At 27.7% G+C, this 21,405-nt stretch overlaps 1 protein-coding gene across 3 annotated transcripts in view; it reads left to right on the top strand.

Moving 5' to 3' along the window:
• Positions 1-21,405, top strand: part of LOC123296488 (gamma-aminobutyric acid receptor subunit beta) — a 231,181-nt gene that overhangs the window by 46,976 nt on the left and 162,800 nt on the right. For all 3 annotated transcript variants that reach the window (XM_044877972.1, XM_044877973.1, XM_044877974.1), the window contains exon 2: positions 15,934-16,031. In XM_044877972.1, the coding sequence (XP_044733907.1) occupies positions 15,934-16,031 (98 nt within the window). The remainder of the gene's footprint in view (positions 1-15,933; positions 16,032-21,405) is intronic.

The following is a 21,405-nucleotide window of genomic DNA, read 5'->3' on the forward strand; positions in this document are numbered from 1 at the left end:
TGACAACAGACCGGACATCAAACCGAATATCTAAGGGAAAAATATTTTGTTACTAGCATAATTTTCCAAGATAAATGAGCCAATATATTATTCGTGTATATTAGATGCTCTTAAAAAAACGAAAGAAGTTCTTAAAGAAAGATTAGAATATGTATGTTCTTAAAACATGGAACGTTTAGCATAGAAGAGTCAAAGGAACGTTTAGCGAAGAAACAAAGCAAAGGAGGGTCGATTTAGCTACTATATTAGTTATTGAACTTAAATTTAAAATTAGTTCAAAAAGAGAATAAAAACTTGATAATATAAACACTTTTGATTTAAAAATCTGCCTCGTCCTAAAATATGTAAAAATTTGGAAGACATTATTCAATTTTTTTTGGTTTCTTTTTTCGATAGTACAAATGGTACCAACAAAATATTTGGCTTAACAAAAATAAACAATCAATTTCTATGTTATTTTTCGTAATAAATGCGAATGAGAATTATCAGAATAGGCTATAAATGTTTTTTTAGGGATTCTATCATTTGATGCGAGTAGCTTTTAGATCAGAATACCCACAAATTTTTTTGGTTGTATTGTCACTTAATCAGGTTGCAGGTTTGAATCCAGGAAGTGGCCGTGTGCACAAATTATAATTAATGGGGGCCCAGAATTGATCACATTGTCATCGCTTGGATTAGAATGAAGTAACCGATGTCACCCACATCATAAAATGTAATTGTATATATGTAGTTAAATAAATAAAGATTAACAAATAATGATGTGGGTGGCGTCTGTTAAGGCACATGTCAGAGATAGGGAGGTTAAAGCCCCATTATAATTTACTCAATTTGGGAACAAAATTACCGTGGCTAATGAATTTAGTACCTTTATTTCATACGAAAAATTTGAACGAAAATTGATTAAAAGGTTGTTATTTTCATTTGTATTGATTGATGTCTATGTTTGTAATGTATATATTGTTATTTAAAACAAACAAACATCGCAAAAAGCTTCTCGTTTTTTTTTTCTATTCTATTTAAAACAAACAACTCAACTCTCTATTGTATGAGAAGTTGGTATATATACTTTTTTTTTGTTTTTATTAAATTATTGATTAAACAAAATAACAATAACTAACTATACTATCCATTTACAATATTCTCTACTATTTTTAGTCTCTGTAGGTTAAAAACAATTTTATTTTGTTTTTGGATATTAGAAGACTGTTTTTTATCTCATTTTTAAAAATGACGACACGAATACCCTATTTTTAGTCTTTACGAAATGTTTTTATTTTCTCTGTTTTCGAAAAAAAAACTTTATGCCTATCGCCTGTATATTTAAAAAAATTTGCTCTCAAACAAAAAATTTATATCATTGAAGTTGGTGCTAAATTTGCATGGTTTTCTTAATATTTCTCAAGATATAATGTTTTTAAAATGTTTTCTTTCCATTCGTCTTTTTAAAAACTGTATTTTATGAGTATTTAATGAACAAGGCAAAGATGTAGTTTAAAAGTACGTTTGAGTATTTTATCCCGTTAGTTTTTATAGCATGTGTATGAAATATACTAAGGTATACTAAGTTTAGTCCCAAGTTTGTAACGCTTAAAAATATTGATGCTACGAACAAAATTTTTGTATAAATGTTTTTAAAATCACCTAATTAGTCCATTTACGGTTGTCTGTCTGTCTGTCGTCTGTCGTTTGTCCGTCTGTCATCGCGATAACTCAAAAACGAAAATAGATATCAAAATGAAATCTTGATTTTTACAGCGTGCTCAGGACGTAAACAGTGAGGTCAAGTTCGTAAATGAGCCACATTGGTCAATAAGGTCTTGGGTCCATAGGACCCATTTTGTAAACCATTGGAGATAGAACAAAAGTTTAAATGTGAAAAATGTTTCTTATAAAAAAATAACCAACTTTTTTTTGTTTTTTCATAATTTTTTGTTAACATCACTGTTTATTCACGAGGGCGCAAATTAGATGCAAAATTTTATAATATGTATTCTTTGGGAATATCTTATGAATATGTGGCTATCTAAAAGTGCATATCTTTCTCTACTTACGTGCCGTCAAAAAACAAACGATTTTGTCATCAATACTGTCTATACATGGTATTCAATAATTAACTCAGTCAATTGTTTATTTTCACTTGTTTAATATCAAGTCAATATTTCGGAAAATTTATGAAAAGCTGGTCACTAAATTTCCACTCTGATTAAAGAACTGCTAAACTGTATTCTTCTACATGACTCTAATTTTCAAAACCTGTCAAACTATAATGTGCACGTGCATGCTTGCAATTTTCAACTTTTCGAAAATATTATTTCGTCTTTTCAACTGTTATTTTTGTCTAAAACATGTTTATGAGTGAATTCTGACGTATATTATATTCGATGGATAAAACTGTCTGACCAAACTTAACTTGTTTTATATTGCAATGTTTAGATATTAATTTTAATAGAATAATAAAATAAAATATAAAATGCAATCATTTTATAAATAAATGGTTTATAATTTATTATTTTATTTGGCAATATGTTTGTTTGGTTGATTCTGTAAATAAAAATGAAATTCAGCACAAATTAAATCTGATATTTTATTTCTTTTATTAACAAGTGGATTGGAAAATTGTGAAAAAAAACTTTTTAGCAAATAATAAACTTTAAACTTTGATTAAAAGTTAGTAGCATGGTGAGAACGCCCTACCTTTGGTATGATTGTGTACTTTGTTTTTCTGGTCAAATTATCTGAAAATTTAGTACGTTCTTGTTTGCAGTGGCGGATTTACCAGCAGGCTGAGTAGGCTGGAGCCTAGGGCGGCAAATTTTAAGGGGCGGCAAATTTAGTTCATAAATTTTTATTTCGATTGACAAAATTTAGAAAAAATTATAATACACACACAAAATACGAATTTCAAAAATTATAGAGGAATTAAAATATTCAACAAAAACCGAAATATAGTCCTATATACAGTGCTAAATAATAAATATCTCAAAATCTCTGCATAAACAATTGCTAAACGCTTTTGATTATAATGTAATGATCCTGAATTTTTAGAATATCGCAATAGCGATTCCATATTATAGTCGAAATTTAGTTATTTTTACATATTTTCTTCACTGATAATTACTATAATTTTTTCTCCGTGTACCTAATAATTATGAGATCTCCTTACACAATTCAATCTTGATACAATATCGATGGTCTAATCATGATTGCTGCAGCAAGTTTGCAAATTGTCAAATTCTATTCCAGAAAGTTATTTCTTATGCGTAAAAAATACTGACTAATTTTTATTAAATAAAAAACTAGTTCGATATCTTATAGAGATTCAGAATAAGTATAGTCTTTTTGTTTAAATCAATCGAATAACTGATATTTGAACGATTGCAACATGACAATAAAAAAATTCCCTCTACTAAATATGAAGTTAGACAATTTGCGGATTAGAAAATAGATACATTTTATCAGTTAATTATTTTATTTGTAGTAAGAAAAAGTTTGGAAAATCCAAATGATCATGCCTTAAGCGCTTATGTCGTACACGAATTATTTAAATTGAATGTTTACATTTGTTAACTTTTTCACAAAGCCAACTTTTTTAGAAAATACAAATAATTTTTATGAGCTCAAAAATAATCAAGGATCTAACACGGTACCATAGTACTCGATGGTACTAACCATACGGGAAAAGTTGATGTAATGAGGATAATGGAGCACAAATCATAAAGTTGCAATTTTATTGATAGATAATTGATATGATTGTGAACTAAGATATCAAAATTTAGAGGCGGCAAAAATTGAATAGCCTACGGGCGGCAAATCTCTAAATCCGCCACTGCTTGTTTGATAAAGTCATCATGAATAGAAAGAATCTGTAACTTTGTCATTTTCAGACTGTTATGCACACAAATTTGGCTTAATCCTGATAAAAGTCAACCAAGCAGATTTACTTTTTTCTTTCGAATACAATTTTTAACAAAATTTGGTGGATCAGGCTCATTTGAGAATATGAGCACTGTGGCTACGCCGCATATAACCTATATTACACAATATAAATATCCTGATAATAACCTACGTCATTTTAAATCAAAAATGAATAATAATAACTTGTAGTAGAGAATGGAGCTATAGGTAGTTAAGTAATAATAAGTGGATAAGATATATGTCATATATTATGGGGAAGTTGAGCAGTAGTAGTATATAAGCAAGTGTTTGTCATTTTACATTATATTTCTATTTTATCTAACAAACACTTTACGAACAATGCAAACAATGCATTTACAATATATCACGCTATCTATATTGATACACGATTGAATAGATTTCTTGAATTGGCGAAGGCACCGAGAGTCTTGATAATTTATAATTTATTTGTAGCGAGAGATCCTAGGTGCGACAAAATGATTTTTAATGTATACAGGGCGTTCTGTTATTAACTGAAGATCGTTGGCCTACAGAATTAGCTCATAAAGACGAACAAAAAAGCTCTTTACCAAATTTCGATCTGAGGCCAGATTGGGGAGATGTGCCTATGGGAAAATAGAAAGATTTATGAATTCACAAACCTATCAAATTCATTAAATTAGTAGGTGTCACTTAGAGGAGACTATCATAAAACAATAATTGATTTAATTGGGTAATGCATACTAAAAAAAATATTTTGTTGTTATTATTTATAAAGAAAACAAAAATATAGATCACCAATAGCCAGTTAGATGTGGGAGGTATCAAATTATATATTAATATAGGTACGAGGCAGGGGGAATAAATTGTTTAATACAGAACACAAAATCTTAAACATTGAATCACTTTACAACTTCAACATACAACATACATACTTTGGTTTGTGTCGGTGTATGTGTATCTTAGCATATATTATCAAAACGGACAATTGTCCGTCTTGCCAAATATATGCCTAACGTATGTGATATTCGCACGTTGCGTACAACACTTAATTTACCAAGAAACGTAGTGTAAGTTTTAATGGGTTAGTTTTTATAATAACAAAAGTAGCCAAATAGAGTTTTTTGTAATAATTTTGCATTTAGAGACGCCTTCCACTACGATAAAACACATCCTCTCTTTAAGTAGTGTTTTATTGGTTTCATTCAAAATGCTATTGAACTGTGATTCGCTAAAGATATATTAATTTATTTAGTTAATTATCTCGCAAAGTAGGCCTCATATCCAAAAGTGGAAAATAACTTTTTCCTTTATGAGCTTATTCTTCAGGATAACGATCTGCAGTCAATAACAGAACGCCCTGTATAAACGTCATATAGTAATAGCCAGGGTAATGACGGATATTTTTTAATGTGCATGTTTTGAAATATTACTCGTAGCTCACCAAACGCATATAGTTTTGACACGTTTCTTTCTTGTCTAAGAATCAGTAATCTTTTCGCCAGTTACTTTCATATATGATATACTTTTCGATATACTCAAGCTGAAAAGGTGTAAGCCTTTGAGCGAATCCAATCAGTCTTTATCTTACGTTCTGTACATGAGATAAAAATTTTACATATGAGAAACAATGACGAAAATACGAGATGGTTTAACCGCTGTAATTTTGCTGCTGTTTCTTAGAATATTAGGTTTTAATCTTTTATTTAATTAACTTTATATCGAAATTATTATATATTGTCATAAGCTATATAAGAAATAGATTTTCGAAGACTACAAAACTGCTAGTAAGTATATTGCGAGCACCATAATGGCCAACGACGGCGTTTTTTCAAAACTTATTTTAGTTTTAGTAATCCTAGAAACAACGCTTTTTTTTTTGTTAAAGCTTTAATCGTTTCGAAGTAAATGTTAATAAAATTGTCGGTGTAGGGCATATTTTAGACTATTGAACTGCTTAGTATTAATTTATATTGAAATGAAATAAAATTATGGTAGTATAATATGAAATTAAAAATTTAAAGAATAACGATGACATAAAATCCGGTCTGATCGATTCGATTGCAGCATCGTAGCTCCTAATTGGATAAACCGTTTTGATTTAGGTTTTTTGTATTTTGAAATGTATTTTGATATATTCGAAAGTATTCTTAGATATATTTTTAAAAAAACTGCAAAGTTGTTTGAAGAACATCGCCTCTTTTCTAGTTGTTGTGGGTACGAAACCATAAAATCGCACATTAAACATTCTCACTCAAATTATGCTTCAAAGAAAACAAAATCAAAATCGGTTCATCAGATACGTTAAACTTATTACGCCCTTCGTTTAAGTCGGGGGTTACAAAAAGTAGTTTTTCACTTTTTTAGTTGAATATCGTTTAACATATTTCGTGAAATTGAATACATTTATTTACAATATTAATATTCACTCTATTAATTATATACACTTATATAGAACAACAAGAGCTGTGTGTTAGTCCCTTTCTCAATGACAGGGTTACCAACCAACCAGTTACCCGTTAGCTGTTTAGTTGTTAGATGGTTGGTTGGTTACCTCTTGGTTTTACGTTGGCACTTCTTATAAAATGTTTGTAGTTGTAAATAATTATGATATCTCTCTTGTGTATAAATATTTTTATATTATTATAATCCGTTGACATTTTATTCAGTATATCATGAATATTAAATAAAAATAACAAACTCAAGTGTGAACTGATGTTCTTGATTGTACAAGTTAATTATTTTAAATTTTATTTATAGACTAAATTATTCTACCATTTAAAACAAACTTCGAGAAACGCGAAGATATCTGAATTGTTACGAATTTCTTAACCGATTGCATACGATTTCTGTAATTGCGTAGAAGTTCCGGCAGCGGCATCAAGTTAATTTAACATGATAAGACCTGATGTCTTTATATGAATGTCAGCATAACTGTCTTCCAATTCAGCTTCAGATTATTTAACAGTTCCTAGTCTTCAATAATTATATTACTTATTTCCACCACCCATATCATATTTTGGAAAAGGACTAGTAAAATATAATAAAATGAACGATTTTCTAAAAGTAGATAGATTCAAATATAAAAACATTAAGTTTTTACAGGACTTAATTGGGTAGATTTGTTTATTTTTATCGAATACCAAAAATATATTGCTTAGACAAATCAATTAAATGGACTTGAAAATTATTTTTCGATATCTAATACAATGTAATATACAGGTTGATTAAAAAATCTAATTTTTAGCAAATAAAATTATAAAATTTGATAAATTACAAACCACAAGGCCCTTTACCCGAGAAATTGATTTGTAAACCGATTTTCCTTATTTATTCTAGTTTTATTTCCAGTTTAGTAGCAAACAACTGATAAGGAAATCTGTTCGGGAATTTGTTGCAAGTTTAGTTTGCAACTAAAACCTTCAGATCACTTTTTAGACAATTTGTTTGAACTTAGAAAAAGACTGTAGATTAATTGTGCGGATTAATTTATGATCAAAGATAATTCGATTTAAACAATACTTAAAATTTTAAGTATTTAAGTCTTCGGAGTTGTCAAATTGTTGTTGAACTGTTATTAAGTTTATTAAAAAAAGAAAACTTGTTGTCAAGTCCGATAGTTATATGGTGATAAATGCAAGTTCGATTTATTTATCTAACTTTTATGGTGCTACACAGCACCACCGGTTTTCTCTTAATGAGCTACCTTCCAGTCGCAACTTAGACATGATATGCATTTTGGAAATGAAATCCTCCTTAAAAAAGTCAGTATTATGTGGCCAGATGAAGGATATCCATATAACTGGAAGAAAAATATGATCAGAATAGAATTGGAGGCGGTTGAAAATAATATTTTTCTTCAAAAGTCTTCTTCAAACCATGTCTCTTTGAGTATCTTTAGCAATAATTGACAAACTTGGATCAGCCATTCTTTGATGATCTCTCTGCATTGAAATTTGTTGACATACCTTTAGATGACCTGAATTACCTCCATACTATTGAAGAAGTATCAAGTGTAACTTGCGGATCTAATCGTTCAATAATTTGGAATGTCAAGCATAAGACCTACACTACTTTAAATAAAAAGTCTTAAATTTTCAAAAAGTAAAGCATAAAATATTATTTCACTCTCTTCAGCAATAGTGGTATTAAAAATGAAGCCACTCTGTATTTTGTTTCGTTGTTTCGTACGATTAAGTTATATTGAAATTTTTTTTTATTATACAGTATACAAATAAACGGTGAATCAAATGAAAAAAAAAAATTAAATAAGAGTTGTCTGAACAGTTAAAATTATTGAATATCTTCATTCGCCTACACAGGTTTATTGTCCTTATATTTACTATTAAAATCTTATCGCTATAAAAAACAAGCATATGGTGGTGTCATTGATAGAGCTATTATACCTTTTAAATGTGTCAAAAACCTTTTCTATCAATTTTATTAGATCAGTTTTTTTTTTAAAGTATTGTCTAGAAGTGTTATGATTTTTAAATATTATTATAACTTTTTTGTTAACTTCTTTTATAAATGAGAAAATATTTCAAGTTTTTATGAAATGCACTTAAATTTTATTTTTATACCATGTATATATGAAATAAATCCAGGTATACTAAGATTAGTCCCAAATATGTAACGCTTAAAAATGTTGATGCTACGTAAAAAACTTTGCTATAGGTGTTCATACACCCAATTGGCCCATTTTCGGTTGTAAGCCTAATTAGGATGGGTGAACTTTCGAAGAAATTGTTTCAAAATTCCATCATCAGTATAGTGCTACCTCAGAACTTTCGACAGGAAGAACCGATTTTGATAGTTCTTTATCTATTTGAAAGCTGAAGAAGACGAATAACTCAATATCACGCCAAACGATTTCAATTATTCTTTTTTAGTGACAAATTAGTTATTGTACTTCAGATTCACTAAAAATCACAAAATAAAAAACAAAAAGAAAACCGACTTCAGAAGAAAAACTTTTCCAAAACAAATTAATATGCACTAAAAAGTATAAAAATAACGATAATATAATGTAGTTAAAATTATAGTCGGTGTCAGCCTAGTTAATATAGCAAACTGTTCGGTCAGAGTTGTTTCCTTAGCTGACACCGACTCCAAAAATAACAATAATTTAATTTGTTTTGGAATAGTTTTTCAAGTCGGTTTTTTATTTGTTTAAAGTTTTTTTTTTATTTGAGTATAGAACTCCAAAAAATATTTATATAATATGCTTAATAGATCAGTATACAAATAGTATATTGAGTTGATTATTTCAAAAGAAAAACCTTTGGATTGATGTTTTTGATAGTTAACGTCTTTTTATTTCAGTTAACAAAGAAAAATAAATATTAAGTACAAAGACTTGCCTTTCAAGGAATTAAATAAAAAGAAATAGTAATAATAATATTTAAATAATGAATTGTTTATTTAAATCACATCATAATTTATTCGTTGTATCTCCTTTTGCTTTTCATAAACTAACTTTATTCTACAATTTGAATTCTCAGTAAATCTCACATATTATTTTGTATTCATTGAAATAACCATTCGTATTAAACAAATACTTTAATCGGTCGAAGCTGTATAAATAAATATATTTATTTATTTCATTTGTTAACTTTCTGATTGAAAGGGAATTGCTGTTTGTTAGAAAATCGAAATAATACATTTCTTTTTAGAAATATATATTAAATTAGAAAGGCAGCATATCTTCTGACGAATAAGTTCGTAAGTTCGTCCTTCGTCTTCAGTAAGTTCGTCCTCAAACGACCTCTATCGATTTAAACATGTCACTCGAGAGTAATTTTGGAATACGACAAAGTCACTAGGAGTTGACAGTGATTGTTTTCAGAAGCATATTGTGATGACGTAAAATTCATGCATGGCCGTTTCTAAAAGTCTCAGTCCGTGTTTACCAACTATTATGTTCGGGACAGATAGCAGAAGATGTCGAGTTCATCAGGCCCGGGGAAAACGAAACTTTTATTGTTGGATAAAAATCTTTTCAGTTATACGATATTTTCCATAATTAAAGTGCATTGTTCAATGGGAACATTAAATAGAAGTTATCGTGATACATTTTCTCGCACTTCTGATATTGATTTTTTCAATTAAACTCATAAGGAAAATTTGCGAATAGCTAGATCCAACTAATTTACACTAAACTCTTACACTTTCACTATACTAGATCATCACAATTATTAATTAAATTAATGTTTTGTTGTGACAGAGGAACTCGAACCCACTACCCTTTGGATGCAGGGTTAACAATAAACTAAGTATAAAGTATGTAAAAATTTGAAATTTCAGCAAACGATAGACTTATTTGTGTTAAGATCCGTTTCAATTATCGTTAAAGTTGATGGAGAAAGAAGAGAAAGGAAATACGAAACTTTGAACTTTTTTTATTGAATACATTTATTTGCAATAAATACATTTGGAGAAAATCATAAAATTTTTCTCTTTTGGTGGGTTTTTTTTGAAGATAATATTTACTACAGTGATAATAATGGAAAGCGAAAAAGTGCCTTACTAGAAAGCGCAAAAATAATGAAATGGATATTTAATATTAGCAAAGATGTAAAAATAAATTTTACTAGCATCTATCGTTTGTTTTCTAATGTAAATATCTATCAGTTGTATTCGTTGTGTGCGTAGCCATGGTAGGGACAATAAAATCGATGCCAGCTCTTCCAGTGAAAAATTTTCTCAATAAAAGAGGCTGTTATAACTAATTTAAAATTCTTTACATGTTAAATTTATAGAAAATGTCAAATTAAAATTATTGAAAAACACTAATTAATTTAACTTAATGCATTAAAAATTGTGAAAATAAGAAATCAAATTGCAAAAATATTATTTTTCAAATGTAAATTATTATGATTATTTTATTTAGATTTGTGTATCGTTACCATGGAAACGCCTCCAATAAAACTCAGGCACGGTGCGAATGACAATAAATTTTACCATCATTTTCCAATGTGTATAACAATTTACTTTGTGAGAATCAATTATTGGTCAGACCTCTAAACTTCACCTTCACCACCCTTGATTATGTATGTTTTTAAAATGCCATGTGAACGGTAACATGAAAGCTTTGCTATCAACTCTTTTGCTTGTGTATAATATTATATATATATATATATACATAGCAGCGAGCAGGCAAATAGCAAACAGTAGATAATATAGGTAAAGTGTAGTACGGTATAAAGCTCATAAAGCTCAGTTCGCGAGCTCTAACTCATAGTTGTTTGTATGTATAAGTGTGTGTAGTTGGTTTATTCTTCATTCTTATTATTCATTTGTTTGTTATTCATAATATTTATTTTGTTCGACGACAAGAACAAAACATAACGAAACTTCTTGTGTCACAACGATAAACAAAATATAAACGTTATTGCATTGCACTGTGCACATTCTTAAATTATTCATACAAACAAACTATTTTAATTATTTCAAATGATAGTACAATAGGTAAAGGATGATTGAAATTACTGTCAGAACCATTCAGTTTTATGAAAGGCAAATCATATTTTTTTAACCGACTTCAAACAAAAGAAGAGGAGGTTATCAATTCGACTGTATTTTTTTTATGTGTGTAACTTCATAACTTTCGACTGGGTGAACCAATTTTGATAATTCTTTATCCATTTGAAAGCTGGTGCTTCCCGTGTGGTTCCGTGTCTTTTAAGAAAAAGAAAACCGACTTCAAAAGAAAAACGTAGTCGGTGGTTTTGGAGTCGGTGTCAGCCAAGCTAATGTAGCAAACTGTTCTGTCAGAGTTGTTTCTTTGGCTGACACCGACTCCAAAAATAACAAATAATTTTAACTACATTATATTATCGTAATTTTTTTACTTTTTAGTGCATATTTATTTGTTTTGGAAAAGTTTTCTTTCCTTTCTAAAACACTAGAAATAATGGTAAGGATTGTTTTGCACAGGTAAAATATATGTATGGTTTTTTAAATGTATAATAGTCGTAATTATTCATTGAGTATATCAGAGAAGATGGCCGTGAAATATTTTAAATTGACTATTTTTAAAGAAATCTGTAATTTATGGTAATGTCAAATTAAATTAATTTTAAAATTTTTTTATTAATATATCTTTATAAATTATATATCATGTGTTATTCTGAAGTATGAGCAAACAAACAAACAAACAAACATGCTTACTTTCGCATTTTCAATATATAGAGATTATTTTACTAGTGATTTCTTATAATTCTGAATAAATCATTCTGTAATATAAAATGCACAATCCAAATAACTAACAACAATTTTCATAAAATAACATTATAATAGTTTACTTTTCTACAAATATTTATATTTAAACTAATATTTTAATATAATTTAAATCGTATGTGGGTAGTGAAGTATTTGGAAGAACTTTAAAATGATTTAAATTTATTTTGATCCAACAGTTTATTAATAAATAAATAGTAAAATTTTATATAAAATTTCATATTAAATTATTTTATATTAAATTCGCATAGCTTTATGCAGTAGGTGATACATTTGTATATCTACAAGAATATTGCAAGATTAAATTTGGTACACGCAGCGGGTACTTAGCTATTTGTCGTTTAACTAACCGTTTATGTATAAATTAAAATTGCGTTAATCATAGGAATATGGCCTATTGCTGTAATGGACTGAACTTTCTCTTTACAATACACTTTTATTTGCTTCATACGTATGTTAGTATGTTTGTATGCTTACTTGATAAGTATGCTAACATTACTTATCAAGTGCTGTTGACAATAGAATAATTTAATAATTTTATTTGATTATTCTGATCAAGTTTTTCTTTATTAACGATTTCCATATCTGAAAATATAGACATTTATTTGCACTCTCACCATATTTTCACCGAGCTTCATTTGTCACCATTTACCAATTTTATATTCAATGTCATATATACTCTCATTTGAACACTTTTGTCACTTGAAAATCTTAAACCGATAGTTTTCCTAGGCCCAGTTCTATCGGTTCTATCATAATATTCATCCTATAAATGTAACAGAGCTGACATAATCATAGTATTTCAAAAAATAGAAAATCGCAAAAATTCAAAAATTCTTATAAAAACTCATCATTTTTAAGTTCCACGATTCTATTATCGTCGTGATTAGTTCTTGCAAAAAATTGTCGCAGGGTTTAAAAATTTACCGCTTCGAAAAAACAGGCTAGAGAAACAATATTAAGAATTAATTTTTTTCAGTCTGTAATTTTCATATCATATCTGTATTTGAACACTTTTGTAGCCTATAAATAGAAAGAAAGTAAATTTTGTATTGATATTTATCACTTATATATTATTTCTCTAGCTTGTTAAACTCATTTAAAATGAATTTTTCCACAGATACTGTTCATTTTTGAAGTTGATTCAAATTTTTACAAAAAACTTTTGATTTTATACTTTTTAATGGTTAAGGATATTTACATTCGTACCGCTTAGAAACCAAAGTCATCTAAAACATAAAAAAGTGTAATATTTTGTGTAAAATTATAGAATCCTTTATTGGTTTTCTTCCTACAGATCTTCTACGACTTATACTTTGTAAATTTGTAGGCATAAATCTTATATACGTCTTTGAGTGTGAAGTAGCTGAAATTATGGACCGTGAGCTCATAATCGTCTGCCTTTTGACGATTGATAAATTGAATTTTTTATCTGTTAAATTTATGAAAATCGAGGTTTCCGTACTTCGTATTTTTCGTGCTTCGTAAAATTGTATAGTTGGTCCTATCCTATGTATTTTGTTGTAAAAAACTTTCTTTTTACATATGAAGCAGACAAAAAAGCTCGTAGAAAAACACGAAAATTAAAAAAATAGTACACGACACTCAAGCCACGATTAAAACTTCTAATTTCTATATTAGCAAAGGAATCATTAAAAAATTCAGAAAATTGGAATAACGATTTCGCTTAAATGTGTGCTCTCGGTCTAATGCAATGATTGTGTGTAGCGCGCGATATGGTTGCGTATTGTAGTGTAGTCTATGTATGGTAGGTACTAATTGAAAAGGATAATAAAAACAATACCATTACATTACAACACACACAAACATCAGAACAAAAGGATTCTCCCGTCTTTCAACTAAAAGTAATTAATTTATCTATGTGTAATATAAATACAATAGAAAATAAGTATTTGTTTAATAAAACATTATTATTAAAATTAAATTTTTTTTCTCATTATTCTTTTTGAATAAAAAAATAGTAAAAAAAAAAAAATCGTTGGACAGTGGTCAAATGACTGCAATTCATATTATTTTTTTCAGTTATATTTCAAGGTCAACATCAAAAATAAATTAAGAATAATTGTTTTTGCTCTATTTTAAACATCACATAATCGTATTTCGAAAAATACGCAAACTCAAAGTTTTATTATAATTAATTTATAGCTTACGGTAATATTATTGTTACTCGGTTTTGAAAAAAGAAGTAGACATCAAGACGAAACACTTACCTATTTTGGTAATGATGTTGTAAGAGACAAGAGACAAAACAATCGATAAATATTCGATAAACAGAGGATAGATTTTTCAAAAAATCTTTGTATATTTTCATAAAGCGATTGAAAGATATTTGATTTTGAATGCTGCATATTTAATAACATACCAGAGAACAAACAAATTATTTTTACGAACAAAAAATGAATTTTCTTAACTTTATATTTTCAAGAAAAGCTTCAAACGTGTAAACAAAACAATACAAGACAAAAGAAAACTTTTGATTCAAAAAAATAAAATAGACTTAATATTATCATTTCGCTTCTAATAGCGCTAACACTGGTTATTCGATATCTATCTGGGTTATATTCATAGATATTTCATCTTAAGATTATTTAACATATTTTACAATTGTGGATATAAATAGCTTGAGGTTTGAACACATGTGAGGTACTATTTCAACGATGTAGAGATCAACAAACATTTTTCTTAAATACATCTATCTAAAAAAAAAAAAATTCGAAAAAAATCGCTACTTCCTGTCTCAGTATATAACCAAAACGATCACTTAAAAAAAGATCATATATGTAAACATTGATAAGGTCTAAAATTATTAAAATCATCTAAATTGGAATATCTGTTAAAACTTTTTTCTTTTGTGTCTAGTGTCTGAATTTGCTTGAAAGGTCAAATGAGTCAAGCTGGTCAAGCCAGGACTAAGAGTAGAATCAAAAAATAGGATACCTTTTTATTACTTTACTTTGAATATTTCTTTATATTTCTTCTTTTCTTTTCTTTTCTTTTCTTTCTTTTATATATATAGTGTAGATAAATATGGTGGGAGCGCAAATAAATACATAAGTTCATACTAATAACCAATAACGCATTATTTATATGCGTTTCCACCATTTATTGCATTTAATCTTTTATCTGAAATTATCTAACCAAGAGAAATAGGGGTTCATTTATATGATGATTTTTCTGTGATTTGGTGAGTGCTACCATTTGTGATTTGTGTATGCCATGTGCATTAGTATTATTCTAAAAAAACTGTGAAATTTATTTTATTTTGTTGTTCATTTACATCATGTAAATGAACCCCTATTTTTCCCGGTTAGATAATTGTTTGTTTAACAGTTAGTTTTAATTATATTTTCTCTTTATTAACTTTTCAATTTTTTTAAGCGAAAGGTAATATATTTCTAAACAAATTCATTTTTTTCTAAGAATTATACAGGTTATCAATGTCTGGTATCCATGGTTGAACAGATGTCTATAAATTGTATCTCGGCACCCTGTTTGTTTCATATTATTATCTTATTTTATAATTTTTGGCAGCAAATCCTCGGGTAAAAGCTATAAAAATGATATTTTCTTGGATACAAATAATTTATAATATTTACACTCGGCGGGTAGTTATTTTAATCACGAAGATTGCAAAATTTTCTTTGTAGTCAATCTTTCACAAAATAATCAACGTTTTTTTTAAACAAATAACGTATACTATCTTTTTAATGTTGAATAACTTTTGATTTATATAAAATTGAAATATAATTTACTTAACAATTGTATTTGTTACAGAACTGGTGGTGGCAGTATGCTGGGTGATGTTAACATATCTGCCATATTGGATTCGTTTAGTGTCAGTTACGATAAAAGAGTAAGACCAAATTATGGAGGTAAGCATAACCGTTCCCATATTAAACTCTGAATTAAATTTAAAACATATGTACCTACCAAAAAATTTGAAACGGTATACTAAAATTTTAAGATCAAAACCAATTTATCTAAACACAAAAAAAATTTATAATCTTTAAAAATTCATTAATTTTACTAAAATATAACGAATATTAACGTAAAAATTGATAAAATAAAATTTCCTGGCCAATTACTCAAATGATTTTTGTCAAAACAAAAATGCACTTGTTTATTAAATCGAAGGCCAGAGTCCATTTATCGAAGTTATTTGCAATAAGACAAAAATTTGTTAAAAGTTAGAAAAATGGTGTTATTGAAGAGCTACGCTTTTTAATAACGGTATCTGATTAATGCGAATTGTCCGTTATCTGACATCCCAAAAGTTTCAATGTTTTTAAGATGTAGGAAAAAGATCCTCCTGTTTTTTTTTATCGCGAAGCGGATCAAGAACTTTACATTTCATATTCAATAATATTCTTATTAGAATAAACTTGTGTGCAATTAACAATTGGCCACATCCGAATTAAAAACCATGCTGTAATTGGTCTAATATAAGACTGTGAAATTTTTGATTTATTGCAAATAACTTGGTACCTAATGAAACCAAAGCTTTGGAAGACAAAACCGAATTAAAATTTATTTAGCACAACTGAAAATGTATTAATTAAACAAAATAAATTAAAATTGTCTAAGATCTAGATTACAATAGAGTTAATGAGACCTTATTAACAAGCGCGGTTTTATTGATGAAAAGCCCCAAAAATTTTTTCTTCATTTAAAAAAATTATTTAAAGTATTTAATTGTAATTTTGCTAACATTTACATTCACTTCTTGTTATCAAAATCGCACCGGCGCCGCTCTTTTTAATTGGCAGCTGACAGCCGAGTGTCTTGGTTTTAAACAATGAATATATAAAAATGGAACAATTCTAACTTTGAAAATCATAGTTTTGCTGCAAATTTTTAATGTGTAAATATTTTTTATACTCTTAAATTGGAATCGAAACTACTTCTACCCAAAAAATGAATTTTTAAAGAAAGTTTTCTACAAATATACAAAATTTTTGTATTATATTATTTAGATAAATTAGTTTGATCAATTTTTTATTCCTTCACTTGACTTAAAAAAAAAAATTACCAATTTAAGAAAAATGAAAAATTCAAAGAACATACATGAAAATCGTGTCCGTTTTGTATGTCATCAATTTGTCTTGATTTGATTCGGAGTGTTTTTGTTATTGAACACGTATCCACAATAATTTATGTGTAGTATGTACCGAGTTTGTTTTAAAAGGAAACACGTGAGGAACCTAGAATTTGACTAGGAAATATCAGTTAAATATTATATAGTATACAACGAGATAGTATGTACATACATACACCAAACAGTATAAATAAAACACCCAGCCGTTGAATACGGGCGGGGCTCTTCGGGTATACATGTATGAATCGATCGAAAACCGAGTTGCTTGGCAACGATGATATACCGAGCGCCAGCATCCCGGCGTCTCATCGTCTCGCTTCAGTGGCGTGCGCCTGTATCTAATCCTACATTGTTGGTCCATTCAAAATAACCAACATACATAATTTACTCATAGTTTTGATTTTCACCGCAGGGGATGGATGTTATATATAAAAATAATATTATGAAAACAAAAAAAAAAAAACTTTAAAGTCTTAATTTTTATAAGATAATATCATCATCCCCTTCAAGGCTTTTGGCTCTTTATATTATACAACAAGAAAATTGGTAATTGTTTTTTATGGTAATAAATTATTAAATTTTTTAGAAGTGAATTTGTTTTTTTTATTTTTTTTTTTATTTTAAACAAAGATGTTTCCAAACAATTTAATTTTATTATAAGAAAAAAATTATTTATTCGGGAGATTTTTTTTTTTTGTCGGTTTTCATTTTATCAATTTACAGCAAGAATACATAGTAGGACCAACGTTTGAAATACTTTTATTATAATATCAGTCGCCATCGCCCCCCATATTGCTAACTACTACTTCCCAGATTCACACAGAAAAAAAGAGCGTAAAATTTATATGTATATATGAGTATTATATACGAACCAAGAATTATAAATTTCGTGCTTACATAAAATATGTATAACATCGTGTACAGGGTGATTTATTAATGGTGATGAAAAATGAAGAAAATATATTTTGAACCAATTTTAAAATAAAAAAATGTATTCATGTAGTTAAGTGCTTGCCGTAGACACAAGAGGTTCGCGATGTGATCTCTAGTCACATTCTTGTCAAATTATTGACAAGTTGTTTCATCATACACAAAGTTTTCTTTTTCTTCAAAAAACACTAGCCTGTACTCTAAAAATATATCTTTACTTTCATGAAAACCTTCTTTTCCACTCAATTAGGGTGGTAAATGTTAGAATGAAGAAAAGTAAGTCTTAAGTCTTAACTGGCCTTCCAAGAAAAATTATCTGTTCAAAAACTTTTCGATCTATTTTAGCTCGATCTATTTTAGCTGAAAAAAATGTTTGCTTCTTCATACTAAACAACTTTATTATCAGCTACGTATCTATAATCATTTATTTTCCTTAGCTTGAAGGTCGAGGCCAAATTTAAGATAAACCATAGAAACTTAAAACTATTCTTTGAAAAATTGTTCTGAATAAAAAATAAATTTCAAATTTGTTTCTAGTCTTAAGCCTTTAATATAAAAATGAGCCATTCTTTTATTTGCCGCCTATGGTTATAGCCCCCCGACATGTGCATTTTTCATACTGAAAAAGATACTCGTATTTTATCGTTGTAATCGTATTTTATGGCAAGCTACTTCGTGTTATTTTATATTCAAAATATATTCTTTATTTAAAAAATAATAATATTTATTATTTTATTGATTTATTGAGAATCTGGGACTGAATAAATAATATCAGTGTAATGAGTCATAAGTAATTAATCGTCGAAGTTTCGACTTTCATTACATCTTTTCAAGGCTCTATAATAAATTACAATAGAGCTTTGAATAAGACTTAATTGAGTTCGAAGCGTTGTTGATTAAAAAATTATATCATTACACATTAATATAAGTCTTATTCAGTCCCAAATTATCAAGAATTACATAATAAATACAAGGACAGAGAAAATCATAATATTTATTATTTTTGATTTTTTAAACACCAATGATAAATCACAATGTACATATGATATTATAAAATGTTTCTTAGTTTTTTTTCTTTTCTTTTTTTTTTTTTTTAAATCAAGACGCACAATTGTCTTTTGTGTTCGTATAAGATTGTAACGAATCTTATTAACGTCAAATAACTACGGCATTCTTTCAATACGTGCGGTGTTATTTTGCACGTTATATTATTATTATATTATGTCACTGTATTATTTAATTTAATATTTATTTCAATTATAATTTTTTTTTTCGTTTTTAGATATTTATTATATTATTAATTCATGGAATTTATTTCACCATTAAAAATATTTTTAATAACAATTTTTTTCCCATCTTTTTGAAAATATTATAAATTATTCTCCACATTAACTTTGAGGATTTTAAAATTTAAAAAGATACTGTATTGGATACAATACAAACTCAATCGTATTTTACAAAAATTTTTTTAATTGTTTTGGTATAAAAATTAATTATTACTGAAACGGTAGGTTTTTCTTTGTTTCGATCGATAAAGAAGTCCCAACACAAAGAAATAAATCATACAGTTTTCGTTCTTTGTTTAGGCTATAATAATTAATTTATATACCAAATAAAAATTTTCTTTCATATAAAAAATTAAAATGCGATTTTATTTTGGCCACTGGCGGATTTAAGAAAAAAGGCCCAGTGGGCAAAATCTATAGATAGAGACTTCTTTTTAATCGACTTCAAACAAAAAAGGAGGAGGTTATCAATTCTACTGTATTTTTTTAAATGTGTGTTACCTTAGAACTTTCGACTGGGTGAACCGATTTTCATGATTCTTTATCTATTTGAAAGCTGGTACTTCCCGTATAATTCCATTTCATTTTAGTCCAATTTTGACAACGGCACCCATAAGAAAACCATAAAAATCTTAAATTTTCATTAAGTATGCAAGACAAGAGGACGAATACCTCAATATCACGCCAACCGATTTTGATGATTCTTTTTATAGTGACAAATTAGTTAGTGTACTTCAAATTCACTAAAAATCGCAACCTAAAAAAAAAACTTTTTACAAAAATAAAACCGACTTCAAAAGAAAAACTTTTCCAAAACAAATTAATATGCACTATAAAGTTATAAAATAAGGATAATATAATGTACTTAAAATTATTGTTATTTTTGGTGTCAGCCAAGCTAATGTAGCAAACTGTTCTGTCAGAGTTATTTTCTTGGCTAACACTGACTACAAATATAACAATAATTTTAACTACATTATATTATCGTTATTTTATTATTTTTTAGTGCATATTAATTTGTTTTGGAAAAGTTTTTCTTTTGAAGTCGATTTTCTTTTTGTTAAAAGTTTTTAAAAAAATTCTTTTTAGTTATGAATTTGGTGCCTCCTTGCTCTTTCATACAAATTTGTCTTTACCCCTCCTTTTCTTTTTGTCTTCATAAATTCCGTTCGTGACCAATTATGGTGCCCTAAGGCCCAGTGGGCCACCGCTCTTTTGCTCACTTTTGGCTATTTTGAAATTTACAAAATGTTACAGATGACTGTCATTTTGACACTTTATTTGATAAAAAACAAGCTACAAAGAAATATGTTATTTTACACGTTTACATCTGTAATTACGTGCAAGAAGTTTTAATAAATTTTTGTGCCACTGAAAACAGTCAACTCACTTTTCGTTCAGTTAAAATAATACAAAAAAATGCTTAAAACATATTCCACCGAATTACAGCCATGAAGTTTATCAAACTGATAAACTTGTAAACATATATGTTGTGCTTATAATTTCCGGAATATTTGTTTTAGTAAACGCAATTTGAACAACCTCCGTCTTAGTAAAAATAGAATTGAATTTGTGCAAGCGAATAAAATACAATAAATGTTTAATGCCATTTTATTTGCTGTATATATAAAAAAAAAGAAACTTTTGAATTAAATTGTTGAATAATTTTATTATAATCAAATATGAAGTAATTACTACTTCGGTTATATTAAATAGTTATTAAATGAATAAAGAAAAGACTTTCTCAATATACTTTCTTTACATAACAGAAAAGAGTAAAAAATATTTTTCATACAAATTAATTAAAAAATAACTTACATTTCCAACTTGTTAAATAACAAAAAAAAAAAAAATCTTGATATAATTATAATTACATTAAGCGATGTAACTTTTTAGATAAAAAAAAGTCATCTTTCATTTTATAATACCTCTAAG

Source organism: Chrysoperla carnea, chromosome 3, assembly GCF_905475395.1.
Source record: "Chrysoperla carnea chromosome 3, inChrCarn1.1, whole genome shotgun sequence".
In the NCBI taxonomy this organism is placed as follows: domain Eukaryota; kingdom Metazoa; phylum Arthropoda; class Insecta; order Neuroptera; family Chrysopidae; genus Chrysoperla; species Chrysoperla carnea.